Below are 16,853 nucleotides of genomic sequence, written 5' to 3'. Positions count from 1 at the left end.
TTGATTTCTCTTGCCTAGGTTAGAACAAAAATAGAAAATGGAAAATTTCCTTACTGAGGTAAAATTTCAAAGCTACCTTCCGAAGAAAACAAGGTAGTTGTCCAAATATCCTCATGTCTTGTTTTTAAGGTTCCTTACACAAGTATAACTCTCTCCTCCATACAGGAGGCAGAAGTAATAGCCATTAGCAACTCACTTTAATAGATAGAAACTTAAGAATGAAGATTCAAAGGGAAAGAGAGATGGTTCTCACAACTTTTGAAGGACTAAGGCTCCCCAGTGAAAGAAGAAGCCTAACCTGGGCTCTAAGGTCAGTGACTGGCTTAAGTAATCTATGGAAATGCTACAAAATTTTGACAAGCATCCCTAGTAATGAATCTTAATGGAACTAGGATACTAATTTATCAGACTCCTCTTGTAAGAACGCCTAGAAACAGGCATAAATTCAAAGAAACTGCCTGGTGACACCTTGTCACTGTTGATCCACAGTGAAAACTGTAGAAAACTGGCTGACGACATCATCAGTGTCCAAAGGTGTCTGGTGCAGAGCCTGCTTTTGCATTTGCTTCCGTTGGCTTGAGAGTTATGACCCTGGCTTCTTCCTTGAATTTTTCTCTTGCCCCAGCCTACATGGCTTGAGCAAGGGGGCTCTGTATCGGCTCTGGACCTCCCGAAGAAGGGGACGTCTCACTTCTTCGCAGTTCTGCATCCAGGAGCACTTGGTAGAAGTGAGGCGTGAGAAGTGAGGTCCCAACTAGGCCCCATCTTTCCCCCTGCTTCCCAACGCTGCAATATCTTCCGAGGCTACTTCTGTTTTAATTTCATCTTGTCCTTTTACAGAGGCTTGTATGATCCTACTCAGTTTATTCTGCAAGATTCTCATACCTTTTTTAATCTCAGATAGAATGACATCAAAGGTCTAATCCATTGGTTGCTCTAGTTACAATTTATTTAATTCAGAGTGGTAGCCATGTTAGTCTGTATCAGCAAAAAGAACAAGGAGTACTTGTGGCACCTTAGAGACTAACACATTTATTTGGGCATAAGCTTTCGTGGGCTAAAACCCATGAAACCCACTACATGCAGTGGAAAGTACAGTAGGAAGATATACATACACACCAAACATGAAAAAATGGGGGTTGCCAAACAACTCTAACAAGACTACTCAATTAAGGTAGGCTATTATCAGCAGGAGAAAAAAAAAATTTAGTGATAATCAGGATGGTCCATTTCAAACAGTTGACAAGAAGGTGTTAGTAACAGTAGGAGAAAAAATTGCATAGGGAAACAGTTTTTACTTTGTATAATGACCCATCCACTCCCAGTCTTTATTCAAGCCTAATTTAATGGTGTTCAGTTTGCAAATTAATTCCAGTTCTGCAGTTTCTCGCTGGAGTCTGTTTTTGAAGGTTTTTTTTTTTGAAGACTTGTGACTTTTAGATCTGTAACGGAGTGACCAGGGAGGTTGAAGTGTTCTCTGACTGGGTTTTTGAATGTTATAATTCTTGACATCTGATTTGTGTCCATTTATTCTTTTACATAGAGACTGTCCAGTATGGCCAATGTACATGGCAGAGGGACATTGCTGGCACATGATAGCATATATCACATTGGTAGATGTTCAGGTGAACGAGCCTCTGAAGGTGTGGCTAATGTGATTAGGTCCTATGATGGTATCTGAATAGATATGTGGACAGAGTTGGCAACAGGCTTTGTTCCAAGGATAAGTTCCTGGGTTAGTGTTTTTGATGTGTCGTTGCTGGTAAGTATTTGGTTCAGGTTGGGGGGCTGTCTTAAGCAAGGACTGGCCTGTCTCCCAAGATCTGTGAGAGTGAGGGATTGTCCTTCAGGATAGGTTGTAGATTCTTGATGATGTACTGGAGAGGTGTTAGTTGGAGGCTGAAGGCGACGGCTAGTGGCATTCTGTTACTTTCTTTGTTGGACCTGTCCTGGAATAGGTGACTTCTAGGTATTCTTCTGGCTCTATCAATCTGTTTTTTCACTTCAGCAGGTGGGTACTGTAGTTTTAAGAACACTTGATAGAGATCTTGTAGGTGTTTGTCTCTGTCTGAGGGATTGGAGCAAATGTGGTTGTATCTTAGAGCTTGGCTGTAGGCAATGGATCTTATGGTGTGGTCTGGATGAAAGCTGGAGGCATGCAGGTAAGTATAGTGGTCACTAGGTTTCCGGTATAAAGTGGTGTTTATGTGACCATCGCTTATTAGCACTGTAGTGTCCAGGAAGTGGATCTCTTGTGTGGACTGGTCCAGGCTGAGGTTGATAGTGGGAGGGAAATTGTTGAAATCATGGTGGAATTCCTCAAGAGCTTCTTTTCCATGCGTCCAGATGATGAAGATGTCATCAATGTAGTGCAGGAAGAGTAGGGGCGTTAGGGGACGAGAGCTGAGGAAGCGTTGTTCTAAGTCAGCCATAAAAATGTTGGCATAATGTGGGGTCATGCAGGTACCCATAGCAGTGCCACTGAATTGAAGGTATACAATTGTCCCCAAATGTGAAATAGTTGTGGGTGAGGACAGCCATCATGTTTGCTGTGACATTATCGCGGATACCGTTCCTGATGGCTTGTAGTCCATCTTTGTGTGGAATGTTGGTGTAGAGGGCTTCTACATCCATAGTGGCCAGGATGGTGTTTTCTGAAGGATCACCAATGGACTGTAGTTTCCTCAGGAAGTCAATGGTGTCTTGAAGATAGCTAAGAGTGCTGGTAGCGTAGGGCCTGAGGAGAGAGTCTACATAGCCAGACAATCCTGCCCTCAGGGTGCCAATACCTGAGATGATGGGGTGTCCAGGATTTCCAGGTTTATGGATCTTGGGTAGCAGACAGAATACCCCTGGTCGGAGTTCTAGGGGTGTGTCTGTGCAGATTTGTTCCTGTGCTTTTTCAGGGAGTTTCCTGAGCAAATGGTGTAGTTTCTTTAGGTAATCCTCAGTGGGATCAGAAAGTAATGGCCTGTAGAATGTGGTATTAGAGAGCTGCCTAGCAGCCTCTCATTCATATTCTGACCGATTCGTGATGAAGACAGCATCTCCTTTGTCAGCCTTTTTGATTACGTCATCAGAGTTGTTCCTGAGGCTGTGGATGGCATTGTGTTCTGCACGGTTGAGCTTATGGGGCAAGTGATACTGCTTTTCCATAACTTCAGCCCGTGCACGTCAGCGGACGCACTCTATATAAAGTCCAGTCTGTTGTTTCAACCTTCAGGATGAGTCCACGCAGAATCCTTCTTTTTGTAGCGTTGGTAGCAAGGTTTCTGTGGATTAGAGTACTGTTCAGAGGTGTGTTGGAAACATTCCTTCAGTTGGAGACGTCGAAAGTAGGATTCCAGGTCACCACAGAACTGTATCATGTTCGAGACAGCACAGACTCTTCAGGCCCCGAGACAGCACAGACTCTTCAGCCGGGCTAAGAGTATAGCTGAATAAATTAACAATATTGTTGGGTGAGTTAAGGCCACTACTGTTGTGGCCCCTTGTGGCATGTAGTAGTTTAGATAATTTAGTGTCCTTTTTCCTTTATAGAGAAGCAAAATGTGTGTTTAAATGGTTTGTCTAGTTTTTGTAAAGTCCAATCACGTGTGTTAGACTTTACAAAAGCTAGACAAGCCAAGCCATTTACCAATGTCTCCATCTGTATGTGGGGGGAAAGGCGAAGAATAAGATCTTAAAAGGAAAAAGCTCACAACCAATGTCTCCTCAGCTATAGTCACTTAGCACTAAAACCGGTTAAACGAAGAGTTAAAGATGATGGCCACTACACAGCAATGCAACTAAAGACTGTGGAGAGCAAAGGATGGACAAAAACACAATGGGCTGAATAAGGAGGGTGAAAAGTTTTCATATTGATTGGTCTTGGCCTTGTGACCAGTGAAGACAGGAAGAACGAGGATACAGACTAACACAACTACCCCTCTGATAGAAAACAGGAAGAAACTGCACTGAAAACTGACATTAAAAAAAAAATCAGTTATTTTTATCACAAATTGTAAGTAAGGGCTAACAGGATATAATATAGCATTACCTTATATACCAATCCCATTAATCTTAGTTTTTCTAAAACATCAGAAACGTATTGACTATCATATGTTTTGTGAACAGCATGAATATAAAAGGTCAGATATAAAAATTAGAATTTGTGTTGGAGCACAAACTTTTTCTTAGTTCTATTCTTCTAAAATATAAACCACATATTTTAAGAATTTCATAATAAATCAACCCTTAAATTTAACTTCTTAAATAGTAACCCATGACACTTTTGGGGTGGAGGATGGAGATTAACTAAGTAGCATGTTTAAATATTTTTAGAAGAGGTGGTCAAGAGAAGAAAATAATTGTCCAGCCAGCAAACCAGCAGTCACAAGTACATTCATTCCTCACCCTGAAGGTTTAGCAAAACATCTAAGCAGTGCTTGCTCTGAAAGCTAGTTTGACTGGTGCACTTTAGAAGGCTGATGGCAAATCTATGGCACAGCATTGTCAATGCTAGTAACAGGTGTTTTCCATAAAGTTCTGAACCTGAAATGAGGTGATGAGACAAAGCGAGGGAAAGACAGGGCAAAAAGAGACTATAAAGAAGCAACATAAGTGGCCTGGGAAGAGGATAGATAGGAAGGCTTGTAAAAGGGGGAAAGCAAACTAATGAGGGTAACAAAAAGATAACAAAAACCGACTAAGATTTGCTGATTACCAAAAATCTATTTAACAACTATGCTTAATAAAGATTTGCTATCACCACAACCATTTGGAACTTCAGAAGATCGTTTACTGTAGTCCTCCTTTCGTCCCCAATCTTGGTATTTTTGAAAGATAAATTCTCATTTCAGCGCAGAGAGGACTTCATGTACAAACTCTTACTTGACATTGCAACTTTCTGTTTTAAGAGCATTGCATTTTCTCCAAGTAAACACCAATGAGAACTACAACAGAGTGTCATCACTGATATGCTTATTTCTACTCACTGGATAAAATTCTTAGCTATTCTGCTAATATTTATATGGCAGATTGCTGTGCATTGTACCACACCATCAATCTTGCTCTTGTCTAGATAGACTGAAGGGGCACCAAAATCTTTAGCAGTGATAAAGAACTGAATGCTTTTTATATAGTCTTAGTGGGGAAAATAGGATGGTTCTCTTTACAGAGTTGTATTTTTTGCTAGAGAGTTGTCTGTTCTTCCCCTGTCACTTACTATATATGGAAGGAAATAATATTTTAATTCATGCTTAACATTTGATGGCAATACCTCAAGATTGAATTAAGTAATAAAGGCAGGAAGTATAAAATGAGTGGGAAGACTATTTCAATACACGTACTTGCTGCAGCTAATACAGATTAAAAATTCAACATAAATTCAAACTCACATAAGGTTTTGTTTTGAATTTTTTTCCCCCTCAAAATGGAAGAAGCCGCATCCTACTGGATTGGCTTGTGGAAATCATTTCAGAATAGAGAATTTCAAGAATCCTTTGGCCTCAGATATACAACCCCTTTTATTTAACTTCATCTAATTGAAGACATCTGTAAGTGGTGCCACACAAAATTTAATTCAAGCCTCGAAATGTCAATAAAAAATGTCTGTAAGAAAGAATACCAGCATAAACGTAGCAGGGAAGCGTACATCAGCATCTATGCAGCCATACAAAATTAGAAATATAATGGAAATCTGCTGCCTGACTTGACGAGGTGATAAAAGCCCTTTTCCTATAAAGTCTAATGAGCTCTATTAGTCTTCAGCTTGCAAGAATGTAAAGGGGGGTGGATTCAGCAGAGAAAAGTAACAAACTCTCCACACATGGCTTCATTCAAACTGCAACATATCAAATTACTGGAGTAATTACTATAACCTGACAATTTCATTACCATCATGTGGTTGTTAACTCTTTAAGACATACAAAGACAGTACCACATTTTTGTTTCCCAGTATTTGTTCTGGAAATGAAGTAATCTCAATCATCATTCCAAACTGTGAACTCCTTGCTCAGTTCTTAGTCACTAGTCCTGGATTCCTCTTTAGAACAAAAGCAGATAAGATTAAAAAGTGGTGTGTTCACTTAATTTTCCTTTACTTCATAATAAACCAGTTTTAACAAACAAACTGCCAAAAAGGTAAAAAATCTTTCTGAAAATATTTCTTAACGTTGATTTTGCTTTTTGCTCATTTCTAGTTTATTTGTATTGACGTAATAACTCAAAGTATGACATGAGATGTTATGCATAGCCTCTTTCCCCCAGCCCGCCCTCCTCCCCTCCAAGTATTCTTCCATGGTTTTAATTCTTACAAAAAAAAGAAGGGTATTAAACAAACTGAGGCTGACAGATTAGCCACTTTCTAGAAACCTGCTAGTGAACTTACTTTAAACCAGCAGAAGATCCATGTAACAAGCATGCATTTAGGAACCAGCTAGGGGACTAGCTGCCAGGCTGTGCTAAAAACTTGTGCCAGCAATGAGAGCAAAGGAACAGAACATTGGTGATCATATATAATCACAAGCATGTAAGCATAGTAAAGATCTCAGAGCCAGTTAGGCCCTGTAAACTATTGTGCTTTTAACATCTTGTGAAAATTTTCACTTATGCAAAGATTTTCCTGGTAACAGCCATCCTGGTTTGGCATGCAGGCCCCAACATTAAAAAAGTGAATCTTGAAAAGGTTAAAGTCTTACTGTACAATGGCACAATAATGGGATTGAGATGACCAGAATAAACCAATCATGCTAGCCAAATTTCTGCAAACCCAACTGATGCAATAACCAACTTACCATTTGCATCCCTTTTAAGCAAAAACGAGGATGATTTATTTTAAAAAAGGATCTCTTTATAGACCTAGTGAGCAACCACAACCTTACTACATGGTGCGTCCCCAAAAGTGGCTTAGGGCTGTGCACTGGAGATGGACTCTTAAGGAAGGAAGAGAAAGGGGTTTGTTGATGGCTGAGGAAGTTAATTGCAGCATAGAACCAAACAGGCATATTCCTCAATTATTACATTTATTTTTTGTTTTGTTTTATCTTGGATTGGACTGTAGTATAAGAGTCAAAGAATCAGTTAAGAGGAAAAAAACCAGACACTGCAACTGATAAACATTAACATAATCAATTTAAAATAAGACACACAGCTCCTCACTTGTTAAACCATCCTTTTGTATGGACAAACACTCACTGAGGCTTGGTGGCATTAACATATGCTATTACTATAGAACATGTTTTGCAATTAGCATATAAAGTAAGCCTGGTCTTCAGAATACCAGGTGTCCTAAGTAGCACTGAATGATAAATATCCTATGTGGGGGTTGGGGAAAGCAGATTAACACAGTGAAAACTTTAGAGTTTTACTTCACTTCTGCCCCTTTAGTCCCCCTCAAAATATGCCAAGAGACCTTGCTGGACTGGCAATGAAGTTGATGTTGCCGGAATGCAGGGCCAAAAGGCTCTACCCTCTATAATGTTTGAGGGGCACTAATGATGCCCTTAATAATTTGATAACTTCCTCTCCCAGACTATGGATAGATTCTGCATTAGTGACTATTACTGAAGAGAAGAGGGAAAAGATAGCATGACAGTTATAACATTCAGTCAGATACCCGGCCATTATTAAAAAAGCAAACACAAAAAATCCAACCATGATTTTTTAACATTAACTTAAATCAATCAATCAGAAATGTAGATGTCGTCTTATCCTTTCATGACCTGATTCTACAATCCTGAAGAGCTTTGCTTGACCAAGGGCTTCCAGGTTTTGCCTCAATTTATGCAATCCCCAATACTAAAATATAGGTGTATTGTGTATACCAGAGTCAATGGGTGGGTTTATCAAAAGAGCCTTAAGGAGTTAAGGCAACCAACTCCCACGGAAATTCAAAAGAAGAATGTGCCTCTCCCATAAACGCCTTTAAAAGTCTCAGCCTATGCCCCTTACAGATAGTCCTCTTATTGTAATACCTAGATAATGATCTGGTAGAAGTACAGTTTACAGAAGGCAGAAGAAACCAAGATACCCTGGCATTAAACAATTCCAAAGTTTAGAATTAGGATTAAATTCATACCTCAAGTGGAGAATCGCAGAGGAATCTTGTGAACTGCATGGGACGGATTTACCAGCAGCACAATCCCCAGAGAATGGTCAGAACAAACAGAACACACAAAACAGAAACAAGAGAATGTTAGCACTGAAGTTAAATTTTCTCTATTAATTTGAATACACTGAAGTCTATGCAGTTTTATTTTCCAAAATAAATCACTGAAAGTAAAAGCTGCTGATTCCATAAATTAAAATAAACTTTCCAAAAATATACCACTGTATGTCTTATTTTCCACTACTGGAAGATAAAACTTGAACTAATTTTACAAAACATTTGAAATCTTCTGTTAAACACAAAACTCAGGCAAAAATACAAAATTGCCAGAAGGGACGAAAGAAAGCTACATAAAATTATAGTTACATATACAAAGTCTGCGTCTGGTTTATTTTTATTCTAAATCCATGCCCTGAACAAGCTCAAAGTTCCTCTTCCCATTCCCATACCTCTTGCTCCTCCATCTCCCCCACTAGTGGTGCAGCTTTTCCTACCATTCTTATCACTAAAGCACCTTTTTTTGGCCTTCCTGTTTGGTGGTAGAGATTGGTTAAATCTTAACATTTACAGGCAGAACATCACAGTCATAAATGTGCCTGCTCAGTTCCATGAAAGCCAACTTCTTGAACGTGCAAGTGTTATCAACATATAACATTTTCTTCAACATATACTGATGTGCCACAAATAGTTTGATGTAAAAGGAGAAACTCAAACAGAAAGATTGTGATCGTGTTCAAGATTTAAAAAAAAAAAAAAAAAAAAGACTACAAATGTATAGTAATGTAATTTAGCTAATGCCATTTATCTTCTAAATAAAGCAGCATAACTTTTACTTATTTTGCACATGTATTTGTCAATATTTTAAAGATACTACAGGTATCGGTTTATCCCAAAATGATTTTTTTAAATATAATCAATTTATTTAACAGATAGCGTTATGTTGCCCAGTTTGATTCACTCCTCCCCTAATTAATTTACTATGATTGATGTAGGCAAAGGATGAAGGAGTATATGTACGGTACCATCGATAAACAGACTTCCCAAGGCAAATGATCACGTAAACTACACTGGCACTGTTGACCTTGGGCCAAAGTGCTGTACATATCCTAAATAAACCCTTACTTATGAAAGTCAGTGTTTGTACAGGCAAACAGCTGTAAAACAGATCACTTAAAAATTGACTCCAGCCCCCTGAAGCTGCATAAACCTGCAATACACTAATTGGAGAATCAGTGAAGTACAAACTGAGTAGTCAGTCATAACTCTGTATTATGGTATATGAGAAAAGACTGATTCTACAGTAAATTAATCAAGAGCTCAACAGAAATAAAATTTAAGATTTTTCCTAGGGCACTAATTTTGTTTACATTTTCTCCCAAACACATAATATCATGTTAACCTACAAATGAATGGTAAATATTTAGACATGTGCTTTAAGGAATGTCTATAAACAGCTGCTGAGGACAAGGGAACTGTGTGTTGTCTATAATTAGCCCTTTCAGATATGCTCACAAGGATTGCTTCAACACTCTTGAGTAATTCTGAGTTTTATTGCAGAGGCATGGGAAAATGTATGGTTGTAATATTCTAATTCTACTTCTGGATTCTGAAAAAAAGCACGTTTTATGTTTTCCAGAGAGCAATTCAAAGTTGAGGCGCACAGGCTAAAAAGGGAGCAGAGATTTATAAATTCCTACATTGCTTGTCTGTTTTCTATGACCTTGATATCAATCATTATAGTTAATAGTTTCAGAAGGTTCTGGCACCAGAAAAAAAAAATGTTGTTAATTTTGATGTCAGAAGACCCCCATAGTTCTTAATCTGTAACTTTAGCTTTATAGTGCAAGTTATACCCTATGGGTAAGTAGGCTGAGCCAAAGACACTTTTCAAACAGTTTTATTGATTAAGGCCCTACTGTGCAACTCATTTGATTTTAAAAAACTTTTTTTTATCTTAACCTAAAACATAGTTTCCACAGCCAAAACTGCCACTCGCCAGAGAGTATACGTTGCCACAGTTATCTATATACCGTTTGTCATAAATGCAGTCTCGCTACCACAGCTACCCCAGATCATTAAAAATAAAAGTCAGCTTCCAAGAAAATATTGGAAACACAGAAGCAGCCTTTCTGCTGGAGAAGTAATAACTCAGAATTATTTCACAACCTTATGGGAAACTAACTATTCCAAATCATCCACTTGATTTCTTATCTAATTATTGCACGTTACTTTCCTCATCTATTCATATCTGCTAAAGCTTTCATATTAAATTATACATCTATTGATTTAACTTTCCTGACATTTTACCTAAGAAAGTCAAATATTTTAAAGAAGCAAGGAACTGATTGTTCCATAGAACCTGCAAATCTAAGATTTAATGAATTCCATATTTATAATTTCAGAAAAATCAACATAAATTGTTTAATATAATCCAGGAGCATAACACACTGTAAGTAAATTTACAAAACTTAGTTTCCAATCTAAATGTTTACCTTTCAGTTCCACATGAACTTCAGTTAACAACAAACTATAATAATTGCAATTAGGAAGTAGGCTTCACCAGATCAGTGCTTCAAATTCACCAAAACAGAATGATAGTCAAGATATAGACAAATATTAACAAATAGCCCAAACAACCAATAAGCTCTCCAACATATTTTACATAAGAATCTCTCTAAAACTAGCAGTGCCATGTTTTTTACTGTCATCGTAAATAAGTGATTCAATGATGCTGTAATTTTTGGCAGCAGTGGGACTGGTGAGAGGCAGAAAGGTTGTTAAATTTTGATGGATGCCCACATCTGCTATTCACTTTCATAAAAAATGCAATCTGACCAGCAAAACAAAGGTAATTTTTTTGGGTTCAGAATCACCCAATTTGAAGAGGAGGTCTGAACTTAGCCATGAATGTAGAATTCAAGTTCATTCTCATATGCAAGACAATTACAAACACATTACTAAAGCGCCGCCCCAAATGCAGGCGGTAAGTCGCCACAGTGCTTGCATTTATTTAGCATAAACCTTTTATCAACAGTTATTTGCAAATATTACTGGACATCTTTTGGCAAGTGCAAACTTTTCTAATGTTAACCTCAGATAAACCAATAACTTTCAGTCTTTCATACAGTAAAACAATTATACAATGACCGCTACATTAATTTGTTGTCATAATCCAATTATTATTATAAATTGCCTACCACTACCAAAAAACTCTTGGGGAATTAATTTAAAACAAAATACAACTGAATAAAAAATAGATGAATATTCTACCAAAGAGCCACATTAAGAAAGCAATACTTTAAAAAAGGTATAGAAAGTACGTAGGGAAGTTTTTGGTTTAACCCAAAGAAACCAGTAGAAAAGATAAATACATGTTTCTAGAAAAATAAGATTTCTGACTTTTTAGTGGGAAATTATGAGCTGCATCTGATGTTATGGGGAAATGACATCTACTTCTAACAACATGGGTTCTTTAAAAGCAAAATAGTAACCATAAATCCAATGTATATAGCATGTATGGGGAAAGGGTTAGCTCTCAGTCTTGCTTCATATTAATGATTGTATAGTGATTTGAGCTCTTCAGAGGGAAGGCAAGGGATATTCTTTTTGACAGTGTTAGTTGTTTGCTTATCTTTGCAATTCATTTTCAAAAACAGAGGCAGATTAATAGCTGCCAGTTTCCCTTGAGGAAAAAAGGGTTATCTGTGAACTTAATCTTTGAACAGATGCCAAACTCTCAGCCCTGAAAACTAAAGTGATCTATCTTCACCCACAAAGACAGCCAACTGTCCACTTATCCGGTGGCTTCAGAATATTTTCATGAGCTCTGGAGCAAGCCCATTCCCTCTTCCTACCTATTGCAGTTCTGCTTGATTTAGGGGGCTGCATGTTGCACTGCAGGCTACTTGCAGGAAACTGGTGCACGGAGCTTGCAGAAGAAACAGCTTTTCCGTGAGCTTCCTGGAATTTTAAGGACAGAAGATCCATCTAAAGAGCTTTTTCCTTCCTTCAAACTGTTTGCCAGTTCCCCCTGATGGCATTCTTCAGGTACTACAAACACACAGGGAGAGAGAAGACAACTCCATAAAAGCCAAATGGAAGTTCCTCAGGATTCTGTCTGTGGGCTCGTCTTTCCAGGCCGAACTTTTTATTCTTTTATCCTCCTCTCTCTCCAGACCTGCTCTAGTTGTAGCAGGGTGAGCATTATTGGGCAGGGTTTTTAGAGAACTGGGTAATCCCCAAATTTAAGTGCTACCGATTGGCAAGTAAAAAACAGACTAAAATCCCACAGACAGGACTTCATATGTGTTGATATCAATTCACCAGGCCTTTAAGGAACTATTTCACTCAGGTACAGAGAAAAGCCAACAAACTCCTTGTACAGGAACACTGTGGAAGGAAATGGCTGCTAAGTACACTTCAGCTATTGAAAGAGACCAGCCTGAGTCCATAAAAAGAAATAATACAGGAACAGACCTTGAAAAAAAAAACCTTAGACAAAAAACAGAAACATTTCCCCTTGGAGGTGACTAGCACAGGGTTTTAAGAACAGCTGGGACCCCTTCTTGTACCTTTAGCAAGCAAACAAGGCCTAAAAAATGTTTTGGGCTGTTTTTTTTTTTTAAATCCTACTTGATATTCACCACCAAAGCATCAGGAACGTCAAGCCTGGTCTTCCCTGTTTTTCCTGGAAGACTCATCAGAACCTGTCTCAGGTGTTTAACCTGAGCTCTAATTTTAACTGGAGGAGCAGGACACTGAATTTTTAACAGAGACATCCTTTATCCAAAACATTTACCACCATAGTTAACTAGGTTTCAATTAAAAAACCTACACCTTCTCCCCATAAGTTCTATAGTCTGACTAAAAATCCCTTCTCCCATCAGTTGCTCAGTATTTGCTCTCTTAACTCTTGTGACAACATCATTTCACTAACCTCCAATTCCACAGTCTGCCAGGACACACAACAAAACTTCCAATGCAAAAAAAAAAAAAAAGAAAAGCTTAGAAATTTGCTTTCAGAAAATCTGTGAGGCAAATAAGGGGTATAAGCCCAATCTTTTTCCTTTACTGGTCACCATTAAAGGCATACATCCACATAAACACATTACAGCGATACCAAGAGCACAGATGATACCTGATTAGAAAAGTTACATTAAAAAAAAAGTCTGCCACAACATAGCCATTCCATTTGGGGTCTGGACGAGGGACCCAATTCTCTCCTCAAGGGAAAGATTTGAATTAGGGGAAATACAAATGGTAGATATCATGGGGCAAATTTAAGATATCAGAGGACCACATTTATCAAACTTGAGTTGAGTGATCAAGATTACTGGGGTTTTTTCTTGCCAAATCTTCCTGAAATCTGATGGAGCTCAGTGAGTCTTATGGTTGGTGCTTACACAAGAACAGGCCCAGGGAAAGTTAACATACAGGGTAGGAACTAGACTAGGATGCAAGAGACCTGGTTTCAATTCCCATTTCAGCACAGATTGCCTGAGTGATCTTGAGCATGTTACTTAATATAGTCTGTGCTTCAGTTCCCTATTTGTAAAATAGATATAGTATTTCCCTCACTCACAGGGATGTTGTAAGAATAAAACTTCATTAATGATTGCGAGGCAGTCGGTTTACTACACGGAAGTGGGCCACCCAAAAATAGTAGACTGAATACTTGGCGCACCAACAAAGGAAGCATTGATATGCAAGAGATCCTTTTCAACTAAACTTAATTGTCAAGAACTAACCTGCAAATGTACAGGGGGAAGAATCTGCTAAGACAACAATCAAAATCAAAGTGGCATGGGAGAGTAGTGTTTGGTAGCTGTCACCAAATGCACTAATACGCCAACTGAGGAACAGTGTAAGGTGCAACTATAGATGTATGAGGTGCATCCCTCAGTAGCCTTGATTGTTTCAAAAAAGGAAAAAAAACCCTTAAAAACTATAGGCCTTTTGGCCATGCTCTCACAGGAAATTCAAGACATCAAAGTAGAGAACCAGTGTATTGGGATATCTTTGGAAGACAAGATACATCAACTATGTCAAGTATCAAGGTATATCAACTTTTTAAATTGTTTTCTTACACAGATATATGGTTTCTAAAGAACTGAATGAGTCCCTCAGCCGTACCGTGGACTTCTGACTTCATTTTCTTTAACATTCATTTTCTGTATTGGTTCAACTGTCTTTTCAGGGAGGTAATGAAAAAACTGGAAAAATAAACTATTTGACCACTTTGGTAATATTTTTTGCACCTTTTCAGACACTGAATCTTTTGTATGCTATTAAATTATTTTCTTCCAAGACAAATATTTAACTAAGCACAAGGTAAGGAGGCTGACCAACTACCTTAGCAGTGGAAACTGAGGGGCATACTATTTTTCCTCTATGAGCTTGTCATTATAAAATATCCCAAATAAGTTAAATAAGAATTCTTGTTTCAATGGGTCTAAAGGGCAATAAAACTCATTTTGGCTTTTTTCTGAAAACTGCTTACAAATTTTAATGATCATGTATGGAAATGTTTTCTAACTTGCATAGATGTCACATCGTTTGTTTTGGTTGTCCTGCAGCTGTAAGTTTTTCTTAAAGATACCACAATGCTGTAAAGAAACTTAAAATCTAGAAGTTACATTAACTAACAATGTCATTGTAGAAATAGCATGTGACTAAATCCTAGAACAGCCACACTGATTACGACATATAATGAAAAGGATCAAGAAAAATATAAATATAAATGTCAACAGAAATAAGACAAAACTACAGTACACCATATTAGTACAGTAAAACTAGACTCTTTAAAAACTACATTTAAACTATAAGTCCTCAAATCTTTTGAAGATAACCAATAGCAGAAAAGTCTTGAAGCAGGGATGTATCTACAGTGGTATAATACTACACAACAGTTTACCGAAGATACTTAGCTGTTAAATAAATAAATAAATAATCATCATCATCATCTTTACAAGAATTAGCGCTCTCTAGCCAGAAATGTATTTACCAGGTTTTGAGATGGCACAAATTATAGAGGCTAATGGTGCCAAAAATAATGTACCTAAAAGCCAAGGGTCATTAAATGCTTTATAACATAACGTCTTTGTCAATCTTTTCATTTACCTTAAAAGACAAATGAACAACAACACTGGACTTGTAACCTGAAATTGCACCCACTCATATAGTTCAGTATGTTGAAAAATCTTCCCTTTGTAAGTTTAATGACCAGCACCTGTTTCAAACACAACCTGCTGGTCTTCTCATATTTGCATTATTACAGTAACAATATTACTGCAATACTTCTGTTTAAATTTCTAGTGTCTGAAAAAGGAAAACACTCACTCAACAGTGAAATATTTCAACTTTAGGTCCACACTAATCTTAACAGAGTTCTATATATGAATGTCACACAAATTATACTTAGGCTTTATTTTATATCCCTTTAATTTTATGTTTAAACCAAAGTCATTTTGGTTTCTACCATGTCAGTACTGTCAGAGAGCATAATTTTCTTTCAACACATCACCAAGAGCATCAGGAAAAAGCTACCTCTTTCTTTCAGATTTTAACATTACTAAAATAAAAAAAACAACAACAATCATTCAATATCTATTCTACAGATAAATCTACTGGATGCCTGGATAGGTACATAAAACAGACACATACATACATACATACATACATGGTGTTTACAGTTGCAGTAATTAAGAATTAACACTATTCTAGAACTGGGGACATTATCTTTAATCAAATAAGCAATTGTTTAAAATGTCTTTGCTGGTAAAATGAATTTCCACATCAAAAGGCAACAACTAATATTTACGCTAAGTTATCAGAATTTAATATTGTTCATTTGTCAACCGTCATAAAATGGGATCATCCTTAGGCTTACTGGAAAAAGTAGGCATGTAATACAAATGTTAACAACAACTGATCTGTTCATAGAAGAATTACTTGTTAGTAAAATACAACTTCGCACTTGTTAATGTTTATTTAACTTACTGAAGGTAAAGCTTTTACCACACTGTACTAGAAATGAAACAACTCCTGCCTTTTATTATTAAGATGTTGAGGAAGGGATTGCATGAAGCATTTCTAATAGCTTTCCATTCATTGTAGTGACTTCTTCAAAACACTTGTTTTCCCTACTGATTTTGGCCTTCTCCTTTTGACAGTCACAATAAATACAGTTTGCACTTACAGTGTAGTTGCACCTTTCAAATATGAATTATTTAGTTTCAACCACCATGTAAAGTGGGGATGTATTATTTAACAGATGACACGGGCACAGAGATTTTTCAGAGGTGCTGAGCACTCAAAACTCCAGCAGAATTCACTGAGGACTGTACATGCTGAGCACCACAAGAATCAGGTTCTAAGTGACCTGGCCTAAGATAATACATTAAGTCTGTGTCTAACTTTGTTGCTTTTCTCTGCATCCCCGCAATTCGTCTTTCTCTGTCTAATAACCAGGTGTGTATACACCAAGGCCATGAGAAGGAACCTTCACTGCTGCAGTTCTTATGGCTGATGGCTTGCCCAAGGCTGTTTCAGTGACCTGGAGATCAAAACCAATAAGCCACTGCAGTTAAGGAGTATGATGATCCAAAAAACTAAGCCGCTGCTAGCGGCCACAAGGGAGAGAAAGAAAGTCAACTGAGCAAACTACTGCTGAAGCTTCCCCTGCCAGGTGTGGAGGGACAGAGAGTAGCCATTGTCCTAAGGTGGCTGGATCTCATAGGTCAAAGAGTGGCAGACAGAGCAGAAA

General features: G+C 37.7%; 1 protein-coding gene across 5 annotated transcripts in view; it reads right to left on the bottom strand.

Annotated features, from left to right (window-relative positions):
• ATE1 (arginyltransferase 1) overlaps positions 1-16,853 on the bottom strand; it is a 186,414-nt gene that overhangs the window by 117,066 nt on the left and 52,495 nt on the right. For 4 of the 5 annotated variants that reach the window (XM_075072503.1, XM_032776700.2, XM_032776701.2 and 1 more), the window contains one exon: positions 8,060-8,092. The exons of the other annotated variant lie outside the window; for it this stretch is intronic. In XM_075072503.1, coding sequence (XP_074928604.1) covers positions 8,060-8,092 — 33 coding nt within the window. The remainder of the gene's footprint in view (positions 1-8,059; positions 8,093-16,853) is intronic. 5 annotated transcript variants of the gene reach the window in all.

Source organism: Chelonoidis abingdonii, chromosome 15 (genome assembly GCF_003597395.2).
Source record: "Chelonoidis abingdonii isolate Lonesome George chromosome 15, CheloAbing_2.0, whole genome shotgun sequence".
NCBI classification, from domain to species: Eukaryota; Metazoa; Chordata; order Testudines; family Testudinidae; genus Chelonoidis; species Chelonoidis abingdonii.
Note: the sequence above shows the minus strand (reverse complement) of the source record. Positions and strands in the feature narration are given on the sequence as shown.